This window comes from Bos javanicus, chromosome 4 (genome assembly GCF_032452875.1).
Source record: "Bos javanicus breed banteng chromosome 4, ARS-OSU_banteng_1.0, whole genome shotgun sequence".
Taxonomy (NCBI): domain Eukaryota; kingdom Metazoa; phylum Chordata; class Mammalia; order Artiodactyla; family Bovidae; genus Bos; species Bos javanicus.
The window spans coordinates 49,101,940-49,122,785 of NC_083871.1; the positions used below are offsets into that span (position 1 = coordinate 49,101,940).

General features: G+C 40.0%; 1 protein-coding gene across 3 annotated transcripts in view; it reads right to left on the minus strand.

Moving 5' to 3' along the window:
- The window catches only part of COG5 (component of oligomeric golgi complex 5), a 285,624-nt gene extending 264,784 nt beyond the window's left edge, over positions 1-20,840 (minus strand). For 2 of the 3 annotated variants that reach the window (XM_061413970.1, XM_061413971.1), the window contains exons 1-5: positions 20,705-20,840; positions 13,027-13,166; positions 10,097-10,154; positions 4,024-4,078; positions 3,855-3,924 (exon numbers count right to left, since the gene is read on the minus strand). In XM_061413970.1, coding sequence (XP_061269954.1) covers positions 3,855-3,924; positions 4,024-4,078; positions 10,097-10,154; positions 13,027-13,166; positions 20,705-20,798 — 417 coding nt within the window. In that variant the 5' untranslated portion in view covers positions 20,799-20,840. Of the gene's footprint in view, positions 1-3,854; positions 3,925-4,023; positions 4,079-10,096; positions 10,155-13,026; positions 13,167-20,704 lie in introns of those variants that run through there. The other variant, XM_061413972.1, reaches the window with a different exon arrangement.
- Between the last annotated feature and the right edge of the window lie 6 nt (positions 20,841-20,846).

Below are 20,846 nucleotides of genomic sequence, written 5' to 3' on the forward strand. Positions count from 1 at the left end.
ATAACACTATTCTACAGCTTCCCAAGTGGCATCAGTGGTAAAGAATCCGTCTGCCACTGTAGGAGACATAAGAGACGCAGGTTTGATCCCTGCATCAGGAAGATCTCCTGGAGGAAGAAATGGCAACCAACACCAGTATTCTTGCCTGGAGAATCCCCTGGACAGAGGAGCCTGGCAGACTACAGTGCACTGGGTCGCAAAGGGTAAGACACGATGGAAGCAACTTAGCGCACACACGCATAGAACACTATGCTAAAGCGAAAAATTCCTAAAACAAACCAGAGGAAATCTACAGATTACCTTCAAAAGACCAGGTCAGAATGACAGTTTCTCAACAACTAAACTGGAAGCCAGAACAGAATTGAATTATGTATGACACATATAAAAAGTTAACAAGGAAGGGAGGGAGGAAGGAAGGAAACAGAAAAATAACTTAAAAGGGACCAAAAGATTTGAAAAGACATTTCTCCAGAGAAGATACACAGTGACCAACAGGCACAATAAAAAATGCTCAGTATCACTAGTCACTTGGAAAATTTGTATCAAAACAACGATATAGTACTTCATAAGTGGTAGGATGGCTATATTAAAAAGAAAAGAAGTATTGGCAGGAAAGGAAAAAATTGAAACCCTCATACATAGCTGATAGGAATGCAAAATGGTACGGCTTCCTTGGAAAACACTTTGGCGCTCCCAAAATGTTCTAATTGACATATAAGGCCCAGTGGTAGAGAATCCACCCGCCAGTGCAGGAGATGCAAGAGACACAGGTTCAATCCCTGGGTTGGGAGGATCCCTTGGAGAAAGAAATGGCAACCTGCACTAGTACTCTTGCCTGGAAAATTCCATGGACAGACAAGCCTAGCAGGCTACAGACCATAGGGCTGCAAACAGTCAGACATAACTGAGCAACTGAGCACACATAATGCTGTTTAGGTATATGTATATGATTTGATACATCAAAATATTAAACATAGAGTTAGCATATGACCTAGCATATCTCAGATACACATCCAATTAAAAAAACTGTACATACAAAAATTTATACACAAATGTTCCTAAGAATTCTTACTCATAATAGTCAATAAGAGGAAACAACCCAAATATCAACTGCTGCTGCTGCTGCTGCTAAGTCACTTCAGTCGTGTCCGACTCTTCTCGACCCCGTGGACTGCAGCCTACCAGGCTCCCCTGTCCATGGGATTTTCCAGGCAAGAGTACTGGAGTGCCATCGCCTTCTCTGAAATATCAACTGATAGGTAAGTAAAATAAATGGATAAACAAAAATGTGCCATACCCTTACAATGGATTATTATTTGGTCACAAAAAGGAAAGTACTGACACATCAATTCTTCAGCACTCAGCCTTCTTTATGGTCCAACTTTCACATCCATACGACTATTGCTCCCCTTGAAAGAGAAGCATGACAAACCTATACAGTGTTTTAGAAAGCAGAGACGTCACTTTGCCAACAAAGATCTGTATAGCCAAAGCTATGGTTTTCCCAATAGTCGTATGGATGTGAAAGTTGGACCATAAAGAAGGCTGGGTGCTGAAGAATTGATGCTTTCAAATTGTGGTACTGAAGAAGACCTGAGAGTCCCTTGGACTCCAAGGAGATCACACCAGTCAATCCTAAAGAAAATCTACCCTGAATTTTCATTGGAAGGACTGATGCTGAAGCTGAAGCTCCAAGACTTTGGCCACATGATGCAAAGAGCCAACTCATTGGAAAAGACCTGGATGCTGGGAAAAACTGAGGGCAAGAGAAGAAGGGGACGACTGAGGATGAGATGGTTGGGTGGCATCACTGATTTGATGGATGTGAGTTTTTGAGCAAACTCCAGGAGATAGTGAAGAACAGGGAAGCCTGGCGTGCTGCAGTCCATGGATTTAAAAGAATCAACAGGACTTAGTGACTGAACAGCAACCATCTATTATAGGAATTATATGACTAGGTTATTTACATTTGACCACAGAAAACTGTAAGGATAAAAGTTAGGTTTCTTTTTGTTCTCTATCAGAGAAATAATTTTGAATTATAAAAAGTTAGTAAAATTATTATACACTATAGTAATAAGAACTGTACAAAAAAGATCTTCACGACTCAGATAATCATGATGGTGTGATCACTGACCTAGAGCCAGACATCCTGGAATGTGAAGTCAAGTGGGCCTTAGAAAGCATCACTACGAACAAAGCTAGTGGAGGTGATGGAATTCCAGTTGAGCTATTTCAAATCCTGAAAGATGATGCTGTGAAAGTGCTGCACTCAATATGCCAGCAAATCTGGAAAACTCAGCAGTGGCCACAGGTCTGGAAAAGATCAGTTTTCATTCCAATCCCAAAGAAAGGCAATGCCAAAGAATGCTCAAACGACCGCATAACTGCACTCATCTCACATGCTAGTAAAGTAATGCTCAAAATTCTCCAAGCCAGGCTTCAGCAATACGTGAACCATGAACTTCCTGATGTTCAAGCTGGTTTTAGAAAAGGCAGAAGAACCAGAGATCAAATTGCCAATATCTATTGGATCATGGAAAAAGCAAGAGAGTTCCAGAAAAGCATCTATTTCTGCTTTATTGACTATGCCAAAGCCTTTGACTGTGTGGACCACAATAAACTATGGACAATTCTGAAAGAGATGGGAATACCAGACCACCTGCCTCTTGAGAAATCTGTATGCAGGTCAGGAAGCAACAGTTAGAACTGGACATGGAACAACAGACTGGTTCCAAATAGGAAAAGGAGTACATCAAGGCTGTATATTGTCACCCTGTTTATTTAACTTCTATGCAGAGTATATCATGAGAAACGCTGGACTGGAAGAAACACAAGCTAGAATCAAGATTGCCGGGAGAAATATCAATAACCTCAGATATGCAAGATGACATCACCCTTATGGCAGAAAGTGAAGAGGAACTAAAAAGCCTCTTGATGAAAGTGAAAGAGGAGAGTGAAAAAGTTGGCTTAAAGCTCAACATTCAGAAAACGAAGATCATGGCATCTGGTCCCATCACTTCATGGGAAATAGATGGGGAAACAGTGTCAGACTTTATTTATTGGGGCTCCAAAATCACTGCAGATGGTGACTGCAGCCATGAAATTAAAAGATGCTTACTCCTTGGAAGGAAAGTTATGACCAACCTAGATAGCATATTCAAAAGCAGAGACATTACTTTGCCAACAAAGGTCCATCTAGTCAAGGCTATGGTTTTTCCTGTGGTCATGAACGGATGTGAGAGTTGGATTGTGAAGAAGGCTGAGCGCCGAAGAATTGATGCTTTTGAACTGTGGAGTTGGAGAAGACTCTTGAGAGTCCCTTGGACTGCAAGGAGATCCAACAAGTCCATTCTGAAGGAGATCAGCCCTGGGATTTCTCTGGAAGGAATGATGCTAAAGCTCAAACTCCAGTACTTTGGCCACCTCATGCAAAGAGTTGACTCATTGGCAAAGACTCTGATGCTGGGAGGGATTGGGGGCAGGAGGAGAAGGGGATGACAGAGGATGAGATGGCTGGATGGCATCACCAACTCAATGGACGTTAGTCTGAGTGAACTCCGGGAGTTGGTGATGGACAGGGAGGCCTGGCGTGCTGCGATTCATGGGGTCGCAAAGAGTCAGACACGACTGAGTGACTGAACTGAACTGATAGTAATAAGAGTGAAAATAATTCACTTGAATAGTAGTTTTGATTTTTACTTTTTAAACTGAACATCTTCTTTTAAAGCACTTGAATATTTTCTTTTTCTCTCATATTCTCTTACTTCCTCAGAATTCATTCTCTTGAAATCTATACCCTTATAAAGACAAAATGAACTAAAATTACAAAGAAATGACAAATGAGGACCTACCTGAAGTCTTGCTAGTTGAGCAGTACGGGCTACTATTTTATTGTACGGCTCAATAATTTTTGCTTTCATCCTAAAGGAAAAACAAAAAGAGGAGAGATAAAATCATCTTCAAAATATCAATGGGTAAAAATCTTTCCATTTCACTTATTTACAAAATGAACAACAGTACCTATCAACGGCTCCCTGTAAAGCCCCAATTCTTGTCTGCATCATCTGAAGGACACCTAGGAAAACATAACAGCTTACATTACTTTAGAAATTTACAAGGGTTTCAAGTTGGGTAAAAAGTTAAAAGGAAAAAACTGAAAAATGTTTCCATTTTTTTCTGCTATGATCATAATCAAACTGTATCTTTTACCTAGACTATTCAAAAACCTCTAACTAGTTTTCCTCTACTCCAAATCTTACTTCACCAACGAAGTCTTACAAGGAATAGGGTGTACACGTGCTAAGTCACTTCAGTCGTGTCCAGCTCTTTACAATCCTATGGACTGTAGCCCACAGGGCTCTTCTGAACATGGGATTTCTCCAGGCAAGAATACTGGAGTGGGTTGCCATGCCCTCCTCCAAGGGATTTTCCCAACCCAGTAATGGAACCCAAGTCTCTGTGTCTCCTGCATTGGCAGACAGGTTCCTTCCCACTAGCCACCACAAGGAAGGGGGAGTGACTGCTTAATGGTTACAAGGTTTCCATTTGGAGTGATGAAAAAAATCTGAAACTGGATAGTGATGCTTATTAATGGCACTGAATTAGCATTAATATGATTAAAGGGGTAAATTCCATGTTAATGTGTGAAAAGTGAAAATGAAAGTCGCTCAGTCACATCAAACTCTTTGTGACCCAATGGACTGTAGCCTGCCAGGCTCCTCTGTTTGTGGGGATCCTCCAGGCAAGAATACTGGAGTAGATATCCGTTTCCTTCTGACCAGTGGATCTTCCCAACCCAGGGATCAAAGCCAGGTCTTCCGCATTTCAGGCAATTCTTTACCAGCTGAGCCACCAGGGAAGCCCAAGAATACTGGATTGGGTAGCCTATCCCTTCTCCAGGAGCTCTTCCTGACCTAGGAATTGAATGGTGGTCTCCTGCATTGCAGGCAGATTCTTTACAAGCTGAGCTACCAGGGAAACCCATTATTAATACGCATTGTACTATAATCACACACACACACAAAAGCCTGCATGATCTTTAGAAGTATAAATTATATTTAACACTTATTTGCTAAAATCTATCCACAGTCTCCCTTTCATTCCTAGGTTAAAACTGAAGTCCACAGCTTGATCTCCAAGGCCCTGAACAATTTGGGTGATGTACTCCGCTCCTGGTATATTCTCTCTAACCACCAGTGATAGATAAATAATAGATACAGAGAGCAAGTATATTATTGCCTTTACTCTCTATTTATATAACACGATGAAGAACCATTTATAAAATTGTAAAACTATTTTCAGGAAGACAGATCTTAAATTTGACTATATGCCTAAAAATGGGTTTTCTAGTATTACAGATCTAATTATTTTGAACTCCATTCTTTAAAACTCAGTTTCTATAGTCAACTGACATCACTGTAGTTTTAAAACACAGCATTCTATAAATAAATTCAAGTATAGAATGTTGTCACATATTAGATGAGGTAATTTTAAGGTTAATTAACATTCCTGCTGCTGCTGCTAAGTTGCTTCAGTCGTGTCGGATTCTGTGCGACCCCATAGACGGCAGCCCACCAGGCTCCCCCATCCCCGGGATTCTCCAGGCAAGAACACCGGAGTGGGTTGCCATTTCCTTCTCCAATGCACAAAAGTGAAAAGTGAAAGTGAAGTCGCTCAGTCGTGTCCGACTCAGCGACCCCATGGACTAAAGCCTGCCACAAATATGTTTTAATTTGGTTCAGTTCAATAGAATCCTTTCTGGACCCAGAGATTATGCTTTTCTGCTGGCTTTATGGTTCACTGACCTGAAATCTCCAAGAATGCACTGGTCTTCCTTGTTATCATCCCTTCCTTACATGTTTTTCTCTCCACAACCCACTCATGAGAGCTTTCACACATATTCCACTAAAACAGACCTTGTCAAGGTCACCAGAAATCTCCAAGGTGCCAATTTCTATTATCAGTTCTGTCTTGATCCTGTTCAAACTCTCAAAAATTCACTTCACGTTGAACCACTCCCTTCCTAAAACATGTTTTACTCTAGCCTTCCAAATCATTACACCCCCTGGGTTCCTTCCGATCACAATAGTTGCTCCTACTCCTTCTCCATTAGATCTCTACATGCTGGAGTACTCCCAGAGATGATCCTCAGTTATCTTCACCTCTCCATCCAGAGTCTCTCTTAGTATTTAAAACATGGGGTCTGAATGAAATCTCGATCTATTCAATAAAATACTGATTCTGAGATATACACATATGCACCTGTATCTATATTTTCTTTATATCTGCCTAACTATACACACACATACACACACACAAGTCTTTAGTTCAGAACTTTCTTATGACAATTTAAGACACCGAAGATAAGATCTGCCCCAAAGTCATGATCCTCTCCAGTCTAACTCATCTCAGTTACTTACACCATCAACTATCCAATTTTTCAGACTAAAATTTCAGGAATCACTCTTGGTGAGTTTTTTCCCCTCAGACCTTTAATTTCCCATCAACAAATCCTATCTACTCTATTCCCATCTTATACCATCCACTTCTCTCTCTTTACATCCACCACTCTAATTCAAGGCACCATCAACTTCTATTACTCTAACTTTTAAATGGGAACCCCAGATCCTACTCTTGCCTTCCTATAGAACCATCAGAGAAAACATTTTAGAGCATTAATCACATAATATCTCTAATTAAAATCCTCCAATGGCTTACCACTGCATTTAGAATGAAAATCAAAATTCCTTTCCAAGAACCTCATCTACAATTCTTTTCTTCATTCACTAAACTCTTAATCATACTAGACTTTCTTCCCTTCAAACATGCCACACTAATTCCATTTATTGGTCCCTCAGCTTACCATACTCTTCTCCCCAGAGAGTCATGTGGTAGCTCTTTATCATCACTCAGATCTCAGCTCAAATGTCATCTTCTCAGAGATATCCCTGCTCATCCTAGCTAGTAAGGGACTCCCCTTCTATCTCGTCATCTATTTTCTTTTAGAACTTACAAATACCTGAAGTTTCCTACTAACGTATTTTTTGGGTCTAATTTCCTACCTAGAACATAAATATCACCTGAACAGTGACTGTGGCTTTTGTTCACAGGTGCCTGGTATCTAACAATTTCTCAATTAATGAGTGAGCAAATAAATTAATAAATTAAGCAATCTCTTTTTAATTAAATAGGCTTAAGTGAGATTCCTGGGTGGCTCAGTTGTAAAGAATCCTCCTGCCAATGCAGGAGATGTGGGTTCAGTCCCTGGGTTCAAAAGATTCCAAGGAGGAGAAAATGGCAACCTGCTCCAGCATTCTTGCTGGGAAAATCCCATGGACAGAGAAGCCTGGCGGGCTACAGCCCGAGGGGTCACAAGAGTTGGACACAACTAAGCGACTGACAGGCACACACACATGCACAATTAAACACACCTCCATAAAAACAGGGATTTTTTATAATGTTACAAGTGCCTGGAATCTAGCAAATTCTCGATTAAAATTTAAATGAATAAATGAACAGGACAGAGAGAGTAATTCATTTTAAGAGATAAAGCACAGTAGATTTTACCGAATGTTTTCTTTTTTAATTAATTGTATTGGAGTGTAGTTGCTCAACCACGTTGTTAGTTTCTACAAAAATATAAATTTTAATAAAATAGGCTAAATGAATACACCTCCAAATGAATTATATAGCACAAAATTTTAAATATATAGGAGAAAAAGCAGATGAAGTAAAAAGCTGGGAAACTACTCATTTTCCAATACCTAACACAAATCTTAAAATTTTTAATATGCTTAGAAATACACATCATGTTAAAATACTGATTCATACCTTGACTTCTTATGTTCAAATAATCTGCAGAATACTTTTAGATTACCATAGGAATTTACAGAAGTCAGCCTTTGTACTGTATACTCTCATCCAATGGATAATCATTCTAACTCAGTCAAATAGCGTATTTTAAATGTTGTAATCACTGAAAAGCAAGCATTCAGGGGAAAATCAGCACACTACGGAACTTAACACACATAGGGAATTACCTGGCGGTCCAGTGGTTAATGTGGAGCTCTATACCAAAGTCACTGGTATAAAGCCTTTGACCAAGGTCACAAATGTGGAGCCTTGTACCAAGGTCATCTCCGGAACTGACCAAGCCCCACAGCAATTGTTGCCATGAGCCTCCACCCATCTAAACCAGCCAGCTCCAGTTCCCTGACCCCATATTAGATTAAAAAAAAAATACCCACCCTGTGCTGTGCTCAGTCACGTCCGACTCTTTGAGAACCTCCCTATAGCACCCTAAACAATCACCTAATGGCACCCAGCAAGAACTCGGTCTTGAGGCTATAAAATTGGCCACTAACACACAAAAGCCATCGGCTCACCCTTGAGCTGGCCTGCTGTTCTAAGTGTCTCCCGCTGTAATAAACTCTATTCTCTCATTCTGCCTCATGTCTAAAAATTATCTTCCAATCCATGCACAGACCGTGACAATTAGAATTCAGTACTTTCACTGCCATAGCCCAGGGTTCAATCCCTGGTTGGGGAACTAAGATCGCACAAGCTGCATGATGCAGCCAATTAAAAAAAATAAAAAGAACTAAGCATATATACAAAAACCACAGTAAGAAGTATTTTTGTTGTGATGATTTATCTACACATATTTAAACTCAAAATCAACATACCACCATGACATCCCTATAGGTTTTATAAAGGAAAAAAATCATTTATCATTTGTTTACAAAAATTACCATTAAAAACCAGGTAGTGTTTCTTGCTTCCAGAAACTTATAAAATACTATGAGATTAAAAAAATTAACTTCCAACAGTAAGTCAGTACCTAGAGCCTCTTAATTTTCCCATAGTCTAGTATCTATCCTAAATATTCAAGAAACAGACAAACTATTATTTTTAAAATACTATGTTCTTCATCAGGATGCATTAGAAACAGTGTACATGCTGAGAATAATACCTTTGAGTATGTGTAAGAAATACTGGGGAAGCATTAAAGAATATTGCCTCACAAAAGGCAATATCCTTCTTCCTCAAGAATTCAACCAACAAAGGGAAAAATCATTTAGCTTTCTTTTGATGTGCAGTGATTAATAATGTAATCACAAGTGGTGACAGAAAACACAGTATTAGCATTTCATATTTATGAGATATAATTTAACAGAATGAAAAATTCATAAAAGTAGTCAAACAAAAATAGAAGAATTCACAATAAAAATCCAATGCATTATTCTACTATACTTTCAGTTTTGAAAAGCATTTCAAAGAAGTCAAACATAATGAAAGAATTGAAGCCTATTTCCATTACTTTGGTGGAGCTGACTTTGTTTGGGGTTTGCGGGGTGTGGCGGGGGACAGTGGTTTCAGCCCCACAATGTGACTTGCTGAATCTTAGTTCCCTGACCAGGGATTGAACCTGCACCCTCAGCAGTGAAACTGCAGAGTCCTAACCTCTAACCACTAGAATTCTCTGTTTGTTTTCATTAACTCAGTTATAAAAGCACTAAATATGCACTACGAATTGTTCTAAACATTTTGTTTACTCAAATTAGCACCATATTAGTACATATTAACACTCCTTTATGGATAAAACAGGCACAGAAAGTAACTTGTCCAAACTCACACATCTAGTAGGAAGCTAAGCAATGATTTAAATCTAGAGAATTTAGCTCAAAGGTCAGAGAACCTGCTTGCCAATGCAGGAGACGTAAGAGACAGGTTCAATCGCTGCGTCAGGAAGATCCCCTGGAGGAGGGCATGGCAACCCACTCTAGTATTCCTGCCTGGAGAATCCTATGGACAGAGCAGCCTTACACGCTACAGTCCACAGGGTCACAAAAAGTCAGACACACATGCTAATAAAACCGCAAAGCTTTACTGAAGTTTTGTTGGAACACAGCCACACACATTCATTTACATATTACTCAGTTGGTTTCACTCTGTAACAGCAGAATTTAATAGCTGTAACAGAGCTAATATGGCCTGCAAAGTCTTAAATTATTTACTTTCCAATCCTTCACAAGAAAAATTACCAAGCCCTAGGCAAGCTCTATATAAAGTATAACAGTTAATGGAAACATACCTTCCAAAGACTCAATTCCAGTTGCTTGTGCCAATAAATCTTCATGTCTTGCAACGACCTGAAAATCAAGAATGAATAATCAGCATTACAAATATTAGGTATTTTAATTTGTAACCACAATGTAGAACTGAAGGTCTCTCTCTATATGGAGAAAAAAATACAAGTAAGAAAGGTGTGTTTGAGATGTCTGATTGGCAGGAACATAAACATGCTTAAAGCTCGACATGGTGCCAAGGAAGTCTTTTCATTAGCCCCATGTTTTCCTAGTAGGATGTGCAGAAGGAAGATGTGCCAAAACTGAACAACAAAAACCTGCTAATTCTCACCACACTAATGAATACATGTTTTCCTTTTAAAGACTGTTTTCAAACAGCAGGTTCTTTTAGCTCTCGAACTTAATCAGCATCATCACAACCACATTCTAATTTGCAAAGATAAAGCAGAATCAGCACCTCCCTGAACATCTCTCTGTTTCCAGCTTCCCCATGTCACAGCAAATCCTCTTTCCTATGGAAGACTGATATTTTTAAGAATATTAGGGCAGTGTGAAATGTTATACCAAAAAAAAAAAAAAAGGTTAGGAATTAAAGGCTACATGCAAGACAATCCTAGAAACATCAAGAAATCAAGCAAATCTTTAGAATAATCCAGGAATCCTTTATTACAATGAATTAGAAGCTTCATGTCTAATCTGTAAACTGAAGCTCCTCATGAGCGAAGATTCATTGACTGGAGCCCTAAATCCTCCACTCTGTCCAATACCAGATGTCACTGTCATTCTAGCAATTTCCTCTATCACATAACTGTTACTTTTGGTCTCCTATGTCTTATCTGGAAGACTTCTCAATTTTCCCCAGTCCACTGACATGGTGATTAATGCATCCATCCTAACACAATGATTTTCTCCTAATCCTCTTTCTTTGTCCCTTGTGATGCTGCGGAAAGTTTGAAAAACCTAAAACTACACTGTTATAGTCTCCCCTGCAATCAACTGGATGGATTTCCAAGAGATTTAGAAGACAGAAGAGGAAAGCTGTTTTCCCATTACTGTTTCAGCTAGTAAGCCAGATCCTGAGACCTGAGGCTTTAGAGACAGCTAGCCAAGATAGCCCTATTCATCATTCCAGAGTTCAGTTACCAGAGTTCAAGCACCCAGAAGCTGAACTTCAGCAGGGACATGGGAGTTAACAGCAGGTGCTTGCAGGCCTCTGGGCTGCATCCACGGTAGATCCTTCCACCCTATTAGCTGTCCATCCAATCCTCTGTATTAAGTATTTTCCTGCTTTAAATACCTAGAGTGGTTTCTGTTTCCTGTACTAAAGTCCTGACTGATACATATCTCTGTACGTCTTTTGTAATTTAAATCATCTCACTGATATTTTAAGTTATTTTGGTTATATTTTATGAGTTCAGTCAGCATTATCCCAATTTTGCTTCTGCAGAAAAATAATTATAGCAGGTTCAGATCTCATACCAGGACTGAGACTTTTCTCAATCCCACATCCAAAACTACTGTTAAGTATAAATTGCCCTCTCTGGGAGATGTTAAATAGTTTTTACTGATTCCTTCAGAGAAGTTACTACATGCAAAGGATAAGGAAAATGCCAACCACAAAAAGGCAGAAAGAATTTCAGGTGGCTTCTGCAAAAAGCTACCCCAAGAAACACAGGCAGAATTAAAAGCGTTTTCCCCTGCCCCCATGAACAATGTGTACTACTCTGTTTATAATAGGCATCACTTGCCTGTCATTATTTCTGTCTGTGTCTGCCACTGGTCTGTGAATGCTTAGAGAGCCAGGGAATATGTTCATTTTTCTATTCCCACAGACTACAGCAAACCAGACTATTAAAACTGACTATAAATGTTTCCCAATAAATAACTGATCTCTAACTATATAATCTGAATTTTACAGTTAAATCAACCTTAGATGTCATCCCAGTCCTAAACAAGTAGCTGTTTTAATTGATAAAGCAAGACACAAAAAAGTTTAAGGGAACATGTCTCATTTTATACCAGATCTAGGTTTCCTGGTAAATGTTCATTTATTCATGCAACTGTTCATTAATTTAAATGTTTAAGTGCCTACTCAGAAAAAAAAGGCAAGACTCAAAGGTATTATATAATATGAAAGGTAACAGCACAACTGAGACTTGGACCTATCTCATAATTCCCCTTTTGTGTCCTATCCACCACAAATTTATCAACTATCTGCAATTTCATCAAATGTTACATTTTGTGTTCATGAAGTATGAACTCCTGATGGGAACAGTTTTCCTTATTCACACTATTCTGCTTCCAAAATTCCATTTTCTATTATCTTTATCAAATGTTAGTCACTCAGCTGTGTCTGACTCTTTGCAACCCCAAGAACTGAGAGTCAGGCTCCTCTATCCATTGAATTCTCCAGGCAAAAACACTGGAATGGGCTGCATTTCCTTCTCCAGGGGATCTTCCTGACCCAGGGATCGAACCTGAGTCTCCTGCATTGCAGGTGGATTCTTTACCGTCTGAGCCACCAGGAAACACTTAAGACATCCTATTTTTTGCCAACCTATATTCCCTCCATATCAGATGAGATGATGAAAACAAAGTATGAATAAAAGGTTTTGGAGAGATGGGATATCCATTTTTCAACTGACAAAAAGTAGCTTCCAGTAAACTTTTAAAAAATGCATTTGGAGGGACTTTCCTGGTGGTCCAGGGCTAAGACTCCATGTTTCCCAGGTGGGGCACATGAGTTCAATCCATGGTTGGGGAACTAAGATCCCACGTGCTGTGTGGTGCAGCCAAAAATGTAAAAATATATATATACTTGGGAAAATATACATTTGTTCATATAAATATGCATTTAGATTAAATAATAAAAGGATTATAAAATGATATATAATTACTCTGGGATAAATTATATGCTCCAGAAGATTGGAATTACCTGTAAGTGTAGTTCTTTATCCAACTGACTGATTCCTTGGGCAAGTTTTGCTAGTTGTTCAGCAATTACAGCTTGATGAATAGATTGAGAAGTATAAGTCTTTACATCGAAGTCTTCATTTAAAAAATCACTATAACACTCTGGGGAAAATATAAGAAAAATTATTAATCACATTGCACCAAACCACAGATGGAACAACAGACTGGTCTAAAATTGGGAAAGGAATTCATCAAGGTTGTACACTGTCACCCTGCTTAACATATGCAGAGTGCACCATGGAAAATGCAGGGCTGGATGAATCACAAGTTGGAATCAAGACTACTGGGAGAAATATCAACAACCTCCGATATACAGATGATACCACTCTAATGGTAGAAAGCGAAGAGGAACTAAAGAGCTTCTGGATAAGAATGAAAGAAGAGAGTGAAAAAGTTGGCTTAAAAACCCAACATTCAACCGAAGATCATTGCATCTGGTCCCATCACTTCATGGCAAATGGATGGGGAAAAAATGGCAACAGTGGCAGATTTTATTTTCTTGGGCTCCAAAATCACTGCAGATGGTGACTGCAGCCATGAAATTAAAAGATGCTTGCTCCCTATGACAAACCTATACAGTGTATTAAAAAGCAAAGACATAACTTTGCTGACAAAGGTCCACACAGCCAAAGCTATGGTTTTTCCTGTAGTCATGTACAAAAATAAGAGTTAGACCATAAAGAAGGCTGTGTGCCAAAGAATTGATACTTGCAATCTGCGATGCTGGAGAAAACTCTTGAGAGTCCCTTGGACAGCAAAGAGATCAAACCAGTCAATCCTAAAGGAAATCAACCCTGAATATTCATTGGAAGGACTGATGCTGAAGCTCCAATACTTTGGCCACCTGATGGGAAGAGTCCATTCATTGGAAAAGACCCTGATACTAGGAAAGACTGAGGACCGGAGGAGAAGAGGATGACAGAGGATGAGATGTTGGATGGCATCACCGACTCAATGAACATGAGTTTGAGCAAACTCTGGGAGACAGTTAAGGACCAGGAAATTTGGTGTGCTGCAGTTCACGAGGTCACAAAAAGTGAGACACGACTTAGCAACTGAAAAACAACAAAACCACAGAAATTAAACGACAGAACAATTATAACCACAGTTAACATATTTTGAGATTTTTCTGTACACCAAAAACTAATGAAAACGCTTTCTGTTGTGAAGAAGAAGGAATACGTGGTGGCAACAGCAGAAGAGTGGCAATATTTACTAAGAATATTCCTACACATCACGTACTGACCTAAGCACTTTATACATACTAACTCATTCAATATGCACACAGACCTGTTGGAACTCATACTAATTTATTCTATATGCACACAACCCTGTTGGAAATATCATTCTCCCCATTTTACGGGTGAAGAGACGGGCAGAGACAAGGCATGAAACTTTGACCATCTCATTGTTTGAACCCAAGGTAGTCTAGCTCCAGAGCCCACCTCTGGACCACTATGCATACTCCTAAAAGCTAGTTTTTAGGAGCACCAAAGAATCGATGCCTTCAAACTGTGATGCTGGAAAAGACTCTTGAGAATCCCTTGGACAGCAAGGAGATCAAATCAGTCAATCCTAAAGGAAATCAACCCTGACTATTCATTGGAAGGCTTGATGCTGAAGCTCCAATACTTTGACCACCTGATGGAAAGAGCCAATTCATTGGAAAAGACCCTGATACTAGGAAAGATTGAGGGCAGGAGGAGAAGAGGGCAGCAGAGGATATAATTGGAGAGTACCACTGACTCAAAGGACATGAGTTTGAGCAAACTGTGAAAACAGTGAAAGACAGGGAAGCCTGGCATACTGTAGCCCATGGGGTCACAGAGAGTTGGACATGATTAGCAAACAACAAAAAAGCTAGTTTTATCAGTAAGTTAAAAGAAAATACTGAGAAAAGATTGAAAAAAAAATACTAGCAACAGTTTTCAACACAAGAGAACAAGGTCAACAACAATTAGAAAATTGACTGGATCTGAAAATTATGGTCTCCAGTATCTCCAGATCAATGCACAAATACTGTTACAATAAAGTGAATCTGAAATTTTAAAAGAACTAGGCACATACAAACTTACAGGTATTATTGAAATTTTGGATTTATGAGTGAAATGAGTAAAAGGAAGCAGAAACCATGTTGAATGTAGGCCCTTACGAGAAAGAAAACAGGAGTAAATATAGCTGTTAAGATAACTTTCTGTACAGAAATCCACAAATATGTGAAAGGAAAATGGAATTATGAATTAAAAATAGATATACAGAAGTGAAGTCAATGTAGGTAAAACGGATTATCTCCTAGCCATATGGTAGAGGTAAGACTGCCTTGACAAGAGATTATAAAACAAGCTATAATGTACTTTTACAAAAACTTCAATTGTCTACATTCACCATAATATATGCTCAAGGGCAAAGTCTTTGCTTTCTGTACTACCACACCCACAGAGCATGAACAATGCCTGACACACAGCAGGTGTTCAATACTGGCTGAATGAATTAATCTATACATCAGCTACAAGTATCATTCTGCTAAAAGCAGAGATTCATTCTTGACTACTCTCGAAGTGAAGTGAAGTGAAAGAAGGAAACTGCTACTTTGGCCTTAATCCTGAGAACCCCATTTCCTTACAGTCTGCCAAGCAATTCTCAGAATCAAGGATCCCGCCAGGCAGACAAGTGGAGGTTATTCCAAAAGCGAAGGTTTAGAGGCAGCAAATACAAAGGTATATTCTGAGGAATAAGGATAATACTGACTTCAGTATGTCTAGACCACAATGGATATTGACAGAAAGGGTAAAGGATGGCAGGATTTGAGGTTCCAAAGGAAGGCTGGGGTGCAGTTTGAAAAGAGGCTGGTAAAACAAGCAAAATGTTCAGACTATACCCCATTTAAGGTTTTACAGCCAAGAAAGAGTGCTGTGAGCCTTGTGTTGTAGAACAGTTTCTGGCAGCAGGATGGAGGATGACTGAAAAGGGATTAGCCACGCAGTGGTGTACTGGGGCTGGCTCAGACTGACTCCTCAGAGCCAACTGTTAAACTTTCAGGAATTGTGTGAGCCAGCTGACATCTCATGTAGCTATCTTCAAACTGACCACGCTAAGGATATTTATACCATGAAAATTCACATGTAATACAAAAGCGGGGATTTTGCTCTTTTCCCAGAAAGCTGCTTTACCAGCATACTCACTGAATAGAGCCACAGGAGTGAGTATGGTGCTATGTTAACAGCCCAAGTGACAGGATGGAGACCAAACATAGTGGCAGTAAGAATGTCAAGGAAGTGACAAATATTCAGACACTACAATGTACAAGACTTAAGACACAGGCTGGAAATGGGTGATTAGGTAGACCAAGAATTAAAAGATGATTTCCAAGTTTCTTGACTAACAGACATGTAATCTTTGTATAAATATGAACATGAATGTACCCCTGCCTCCACAGAACTCATAACTTATAGGAGAACAAACACACACCTAACTTACCACATACAAGTAAGGATAACAGAGACGACTAGAGCAAAGGGTTAGAGGAGAAGGGTGAAAAAAATTGATTTCACTTTTTCACGTGCAGAATCTATACTATCTGTTCATACACGGGCCTTTCTAATAACTTATTTTGTATTGTGGTACAGCCAATTAACAATGTTGTGAGTTTCAGGTGAAGAGCAAAGGGACTCAGCCACACATATATATGCATCCAGTCTCCCCCAAACCCCCTTGCCATCCAGGCTACCACATAACATTGAGAAGAGTTCCATATGCTATACAATAAGTCCTTGTTGGTTACCCATTTTAAATATAGCAGTGTGTACCACGTGCAGATTTTTTATATGTAGAATTAGTAGTGCTTGTTCACTATCAAGATAGAAACGTCCAGTAGACAGTGGTTCTATAGCTCAGAAGAGAGGTAAGGACCATATATGAGTATATTTGTGTACAAAGATATTAATAGTCAAACCATGAAAAAAAGACCAGATGATTTAGGAAGCCACTTTAGAATGCACAAAAAAATGGGGACAACAATTCAGAAGCAGGGAAACACCAAAATTTGGGGGTAAAGATAAAAAATGAAAGCAAAGAAATTAAATGTTCAGAGAGAAAGAAAAACAGGACAGAATGGCAAAAACCAAAACGGACAGTTTAAAGAAAGTAAATGGCCAGTGGTGTCAAATATCGGAGAAGGCAATGGCACCCCACTCCAGGACTCTTGCCTGGAAAATCCCATGGACGGAGGAGCCTGGAAGGCTGCAGTCCATGAGGTTGCTGAGGGTCGGACACGACTGAGCGACTTCACTTTCACTTTTCACTTTCATGCATTGGGGAAGGAAATAGCAACCCACTCCAGTGTTCTTGCCTGGAGAATCCCAGGGATGGGGGAGCCTGGTGGGCTGCCATCTATGGGGTCTCACAGAGTCGGACACGACTTAAGTGACTTAGCAGTAGCAGTGTCAAATATGTTACAAAGATCAAACATAGTGAAGGCTGGATACTAATCACTGGTTTTTAAATCAGAGGAGAGAATATCCCTAATGCTTCTCTTTTATAGTTTTCTCATTCTTACAGCCATCACATCAGAAACATCTCACAAAATTTCAAACTATGCATCTTCTCACCAACCCTATCAATCCTAATCTCCATCACTGGCAGATCCCTGACACAGTGAATCACTGTTATTGATGGGAATATTTACTTCCTTAGGAATGTTGTGGGGGCAAGAGTGGAGTGAATCACTGAACTGGCACACAATGAAGACAACAATATATAAAGAAAGCTGAAAAAGAGCACTTAAAGAATAAGGAAATTTAAAAACAAAACAAACTAAAACCATGCAACTCACAAGCCACATGAGGAAAAGTACTTCAAAAGTCAAAACCTTTCACAAGATCAAGTAAGATAAGGACCAAAACAGTGTCCATTTGATTTATCCCTGAAGCAAAGCGATCTCAATGGCACAGAATGAGAGTAACTGGTCCTGGAGGAGGCAGGAAGAAAATCCAGAACACCAAGAGGAGCGACTGTCTTTAGGAAGCAGTACACTTCTTTTGTAATTAAAAATATCATGTAAAAGAAGAAAGGATGGCAACAGGTTGAGGCTAGTTCACAGATTTAATGGCAAGAAATCGAGGAAGTTCATATCAGATTCTTCCAAGGAACCTGAAAACCATTTGTTGAGCTCAAAGGGAGTGGCTTGAAAAAAGTAAAAAAGATTTAAGTAATTACTGTTGAAGATGAGAAAGAGAACCAAATAGGAAAATACAGAAAGCAGCACTGAGGCTTATGTACCCTCCAAAAACTGATTACAGTTCCTGGAGTGAAACCTACTGAAATCAATACCCATGTGTGGCATGTACTACCTTCGTACAGTTCACCTGGAGAAGTTCTATTTATACTTCAAAACCAACTCCAACTAGTCTTTTTTGACATTTCCTAGCCACCAACAGTTATCATCCACTTTTCTATTCATGTTTTACTTCATATATAATTCTACTGCTACCATTATAATGCTATATTACAGTGTCTAACTTTATAATTTTACAGGACTATTTCCCCTACCAAAATCGTAAGCTACTTAAGAGTGGAAATTATATGTGTAACAGGAGTCAAGACTTTGTAAAACTGAATTTAAATTAAGATATAAAGATGCATTAGCCAGAGATCCTACAGAACAGGATCTAGTTCAGAAAAGGACATCATTAGTAAATCTTGGCAAAAGTATGTAAATTATAATCAGAAGGCAAGAAACTAAGGGCAATAATAAAGCATACAACACAGAAAACAAACAGCAATTTAGAACTTTATTTCATTTATAACTTATTTTGTTCTACAAATGTGTACATATGCTTCTCAGTGTGATGTTCAGTTTTTAAAAACACTCTGCACCTACCATAGGTAACTCTGCAGAATATAAAAAGGAATTTTACAATGCAGTAAAGGCTAAGCACACAAATTATTTTTATACAAGGTTGAACATGATGTTGATTTGGGAAGGAAATTAAGAACAGATGAGAAGGGTCTTTAGAAATTTGAACTTTATTCTGAAAGAAAATAGATTTGGAGTACGTTAACGTCACGAAAAGAAGTACGTCAAGACTGTGTACTATCACCCTGCTTATTTAACTTATATGCAGAGTACATCATGAGAAACGCTGGGCTGGAAGAACAAGCTGGAATCAAGATTGCAGGGAGAAATATCAATAATCTCAGATATGCAGATGACATCACCCTTATGGCAGAAAGTGAAGAAGAACTAAAAAGCCTCTTGATGAAAGTGAAAGAGGAGAGTGAAAAAGTTGGCTTAAAGCTCAACATTCAGAAAACGAAGATTATGGCTTCTGGTCCCATCACTTCATGGGAAATAGACGGGGAAACGGTGGAAACAGTGTCAGACTTTATTTTGGGGGCTCCAAAATCACTGCAGATGGTGACTGCAGCCATGAAATTAAAAGACGCTTACTCGTTGGAAGGAAAGTTAGGACCAACCTAGATAGCATATTCAAAAGCAGAGACATTACTTTGCCAACAAAGGTCCGTCTAGTCAAGACTATGGGTTTTCCAGTGGTCATGTATGGATGTGAGAGTTGGACTGTGAAGAAAGCTGAGCGCCAAAGAATTGATGCTTTTGAACTATGGTGTTGCAGCAGACTCTTGAGAGTCCCTTGGACTGCAAGGAGATCCAACCAGTCCATTCTGAAAGAGATCAGCCCTGGGATTTCTTTGGAAGGAATGATGCTGAAGCTGAAACTCCAGTACTTTGCCCACCTCATGCGAAGAGTTGACTCATTGGAAAAGACTCTGATGCTGGGAGGGATTGGGGGCAGGAGGAGAAGGGGACGACAGAGGATGAGATGGCTGGATGGCATCACTGACTCGATGGACGTGAGTCTGAGTGAACTCCGGGATATGGTGATGGACACTGAGGCCTGGCATGCTGCGATTCACGGGGTTGCAAAGAGTCGGACACGACTGAGCGACTGAACTGAACGTCACTAATACAGTTGTGTGCGCTTCTCAAATGTAGTATGTCTAACTTTTCTTATTCCTAGCAATTTGTCCAAAACTATAAATAAACTTGACTGCTATATTCAATACATATGGTTAATCCCAGCTTGAATGAATGCTCCGAACCCTCCCCCATGTGTGGTTGTGGATAAACCACAAACAAGCGAGCTTGTAAACGGGGGCCACCTGTGCAGTCCAAGAATTTGTCAAAGGGGCGGATGTTTCCAAATCTACATAAAAAGAGACCCCCTTCATTCAGCGCTTGTCATGTGTCCTAGTTCTTACACTTTTCAGGGCATTAAACGCTTCAGCCTTTGGTCAAGAACTGCGGCAGCAGTAGGTCACCAGGTGCGGAAACTCGGGACATCAGCGAAGCCCCAGGAGCGTGGAGGGTAGAGCTGAAAATGAGGAGCCTCCAGAAACCAGGTGTCCCCAGGGCAACCGGAAAGAAACGGGTCAGCAAGTCCCTGGGCAAACACGTTGACAAGGCCGGCACCCAGGTGCCAGTGGGCCGGGCTGAGGGGAGTGGTCACGTCGAGAACGGAAAACTTTCTGCAAAGCGACGAGTTGAATCCACCACCCAGGCCCAGGTGCGGAGCAGACAGCTCCCAAGCCCCATGGCCCGACCACAGCCCGGCCCCCCTTACCGTCCTGCAGGAGCTCCCGGACAGTGGCTGCAGCAGCTCCGGAACCCGGAGCCCCACGGCCAGCCATAGAGACGCCGCCGTCACCACCTTCCATGTTGGCTGGTACGGGAGTGATGCCGTCAGCAGCAGCGCGCCCCGCCCA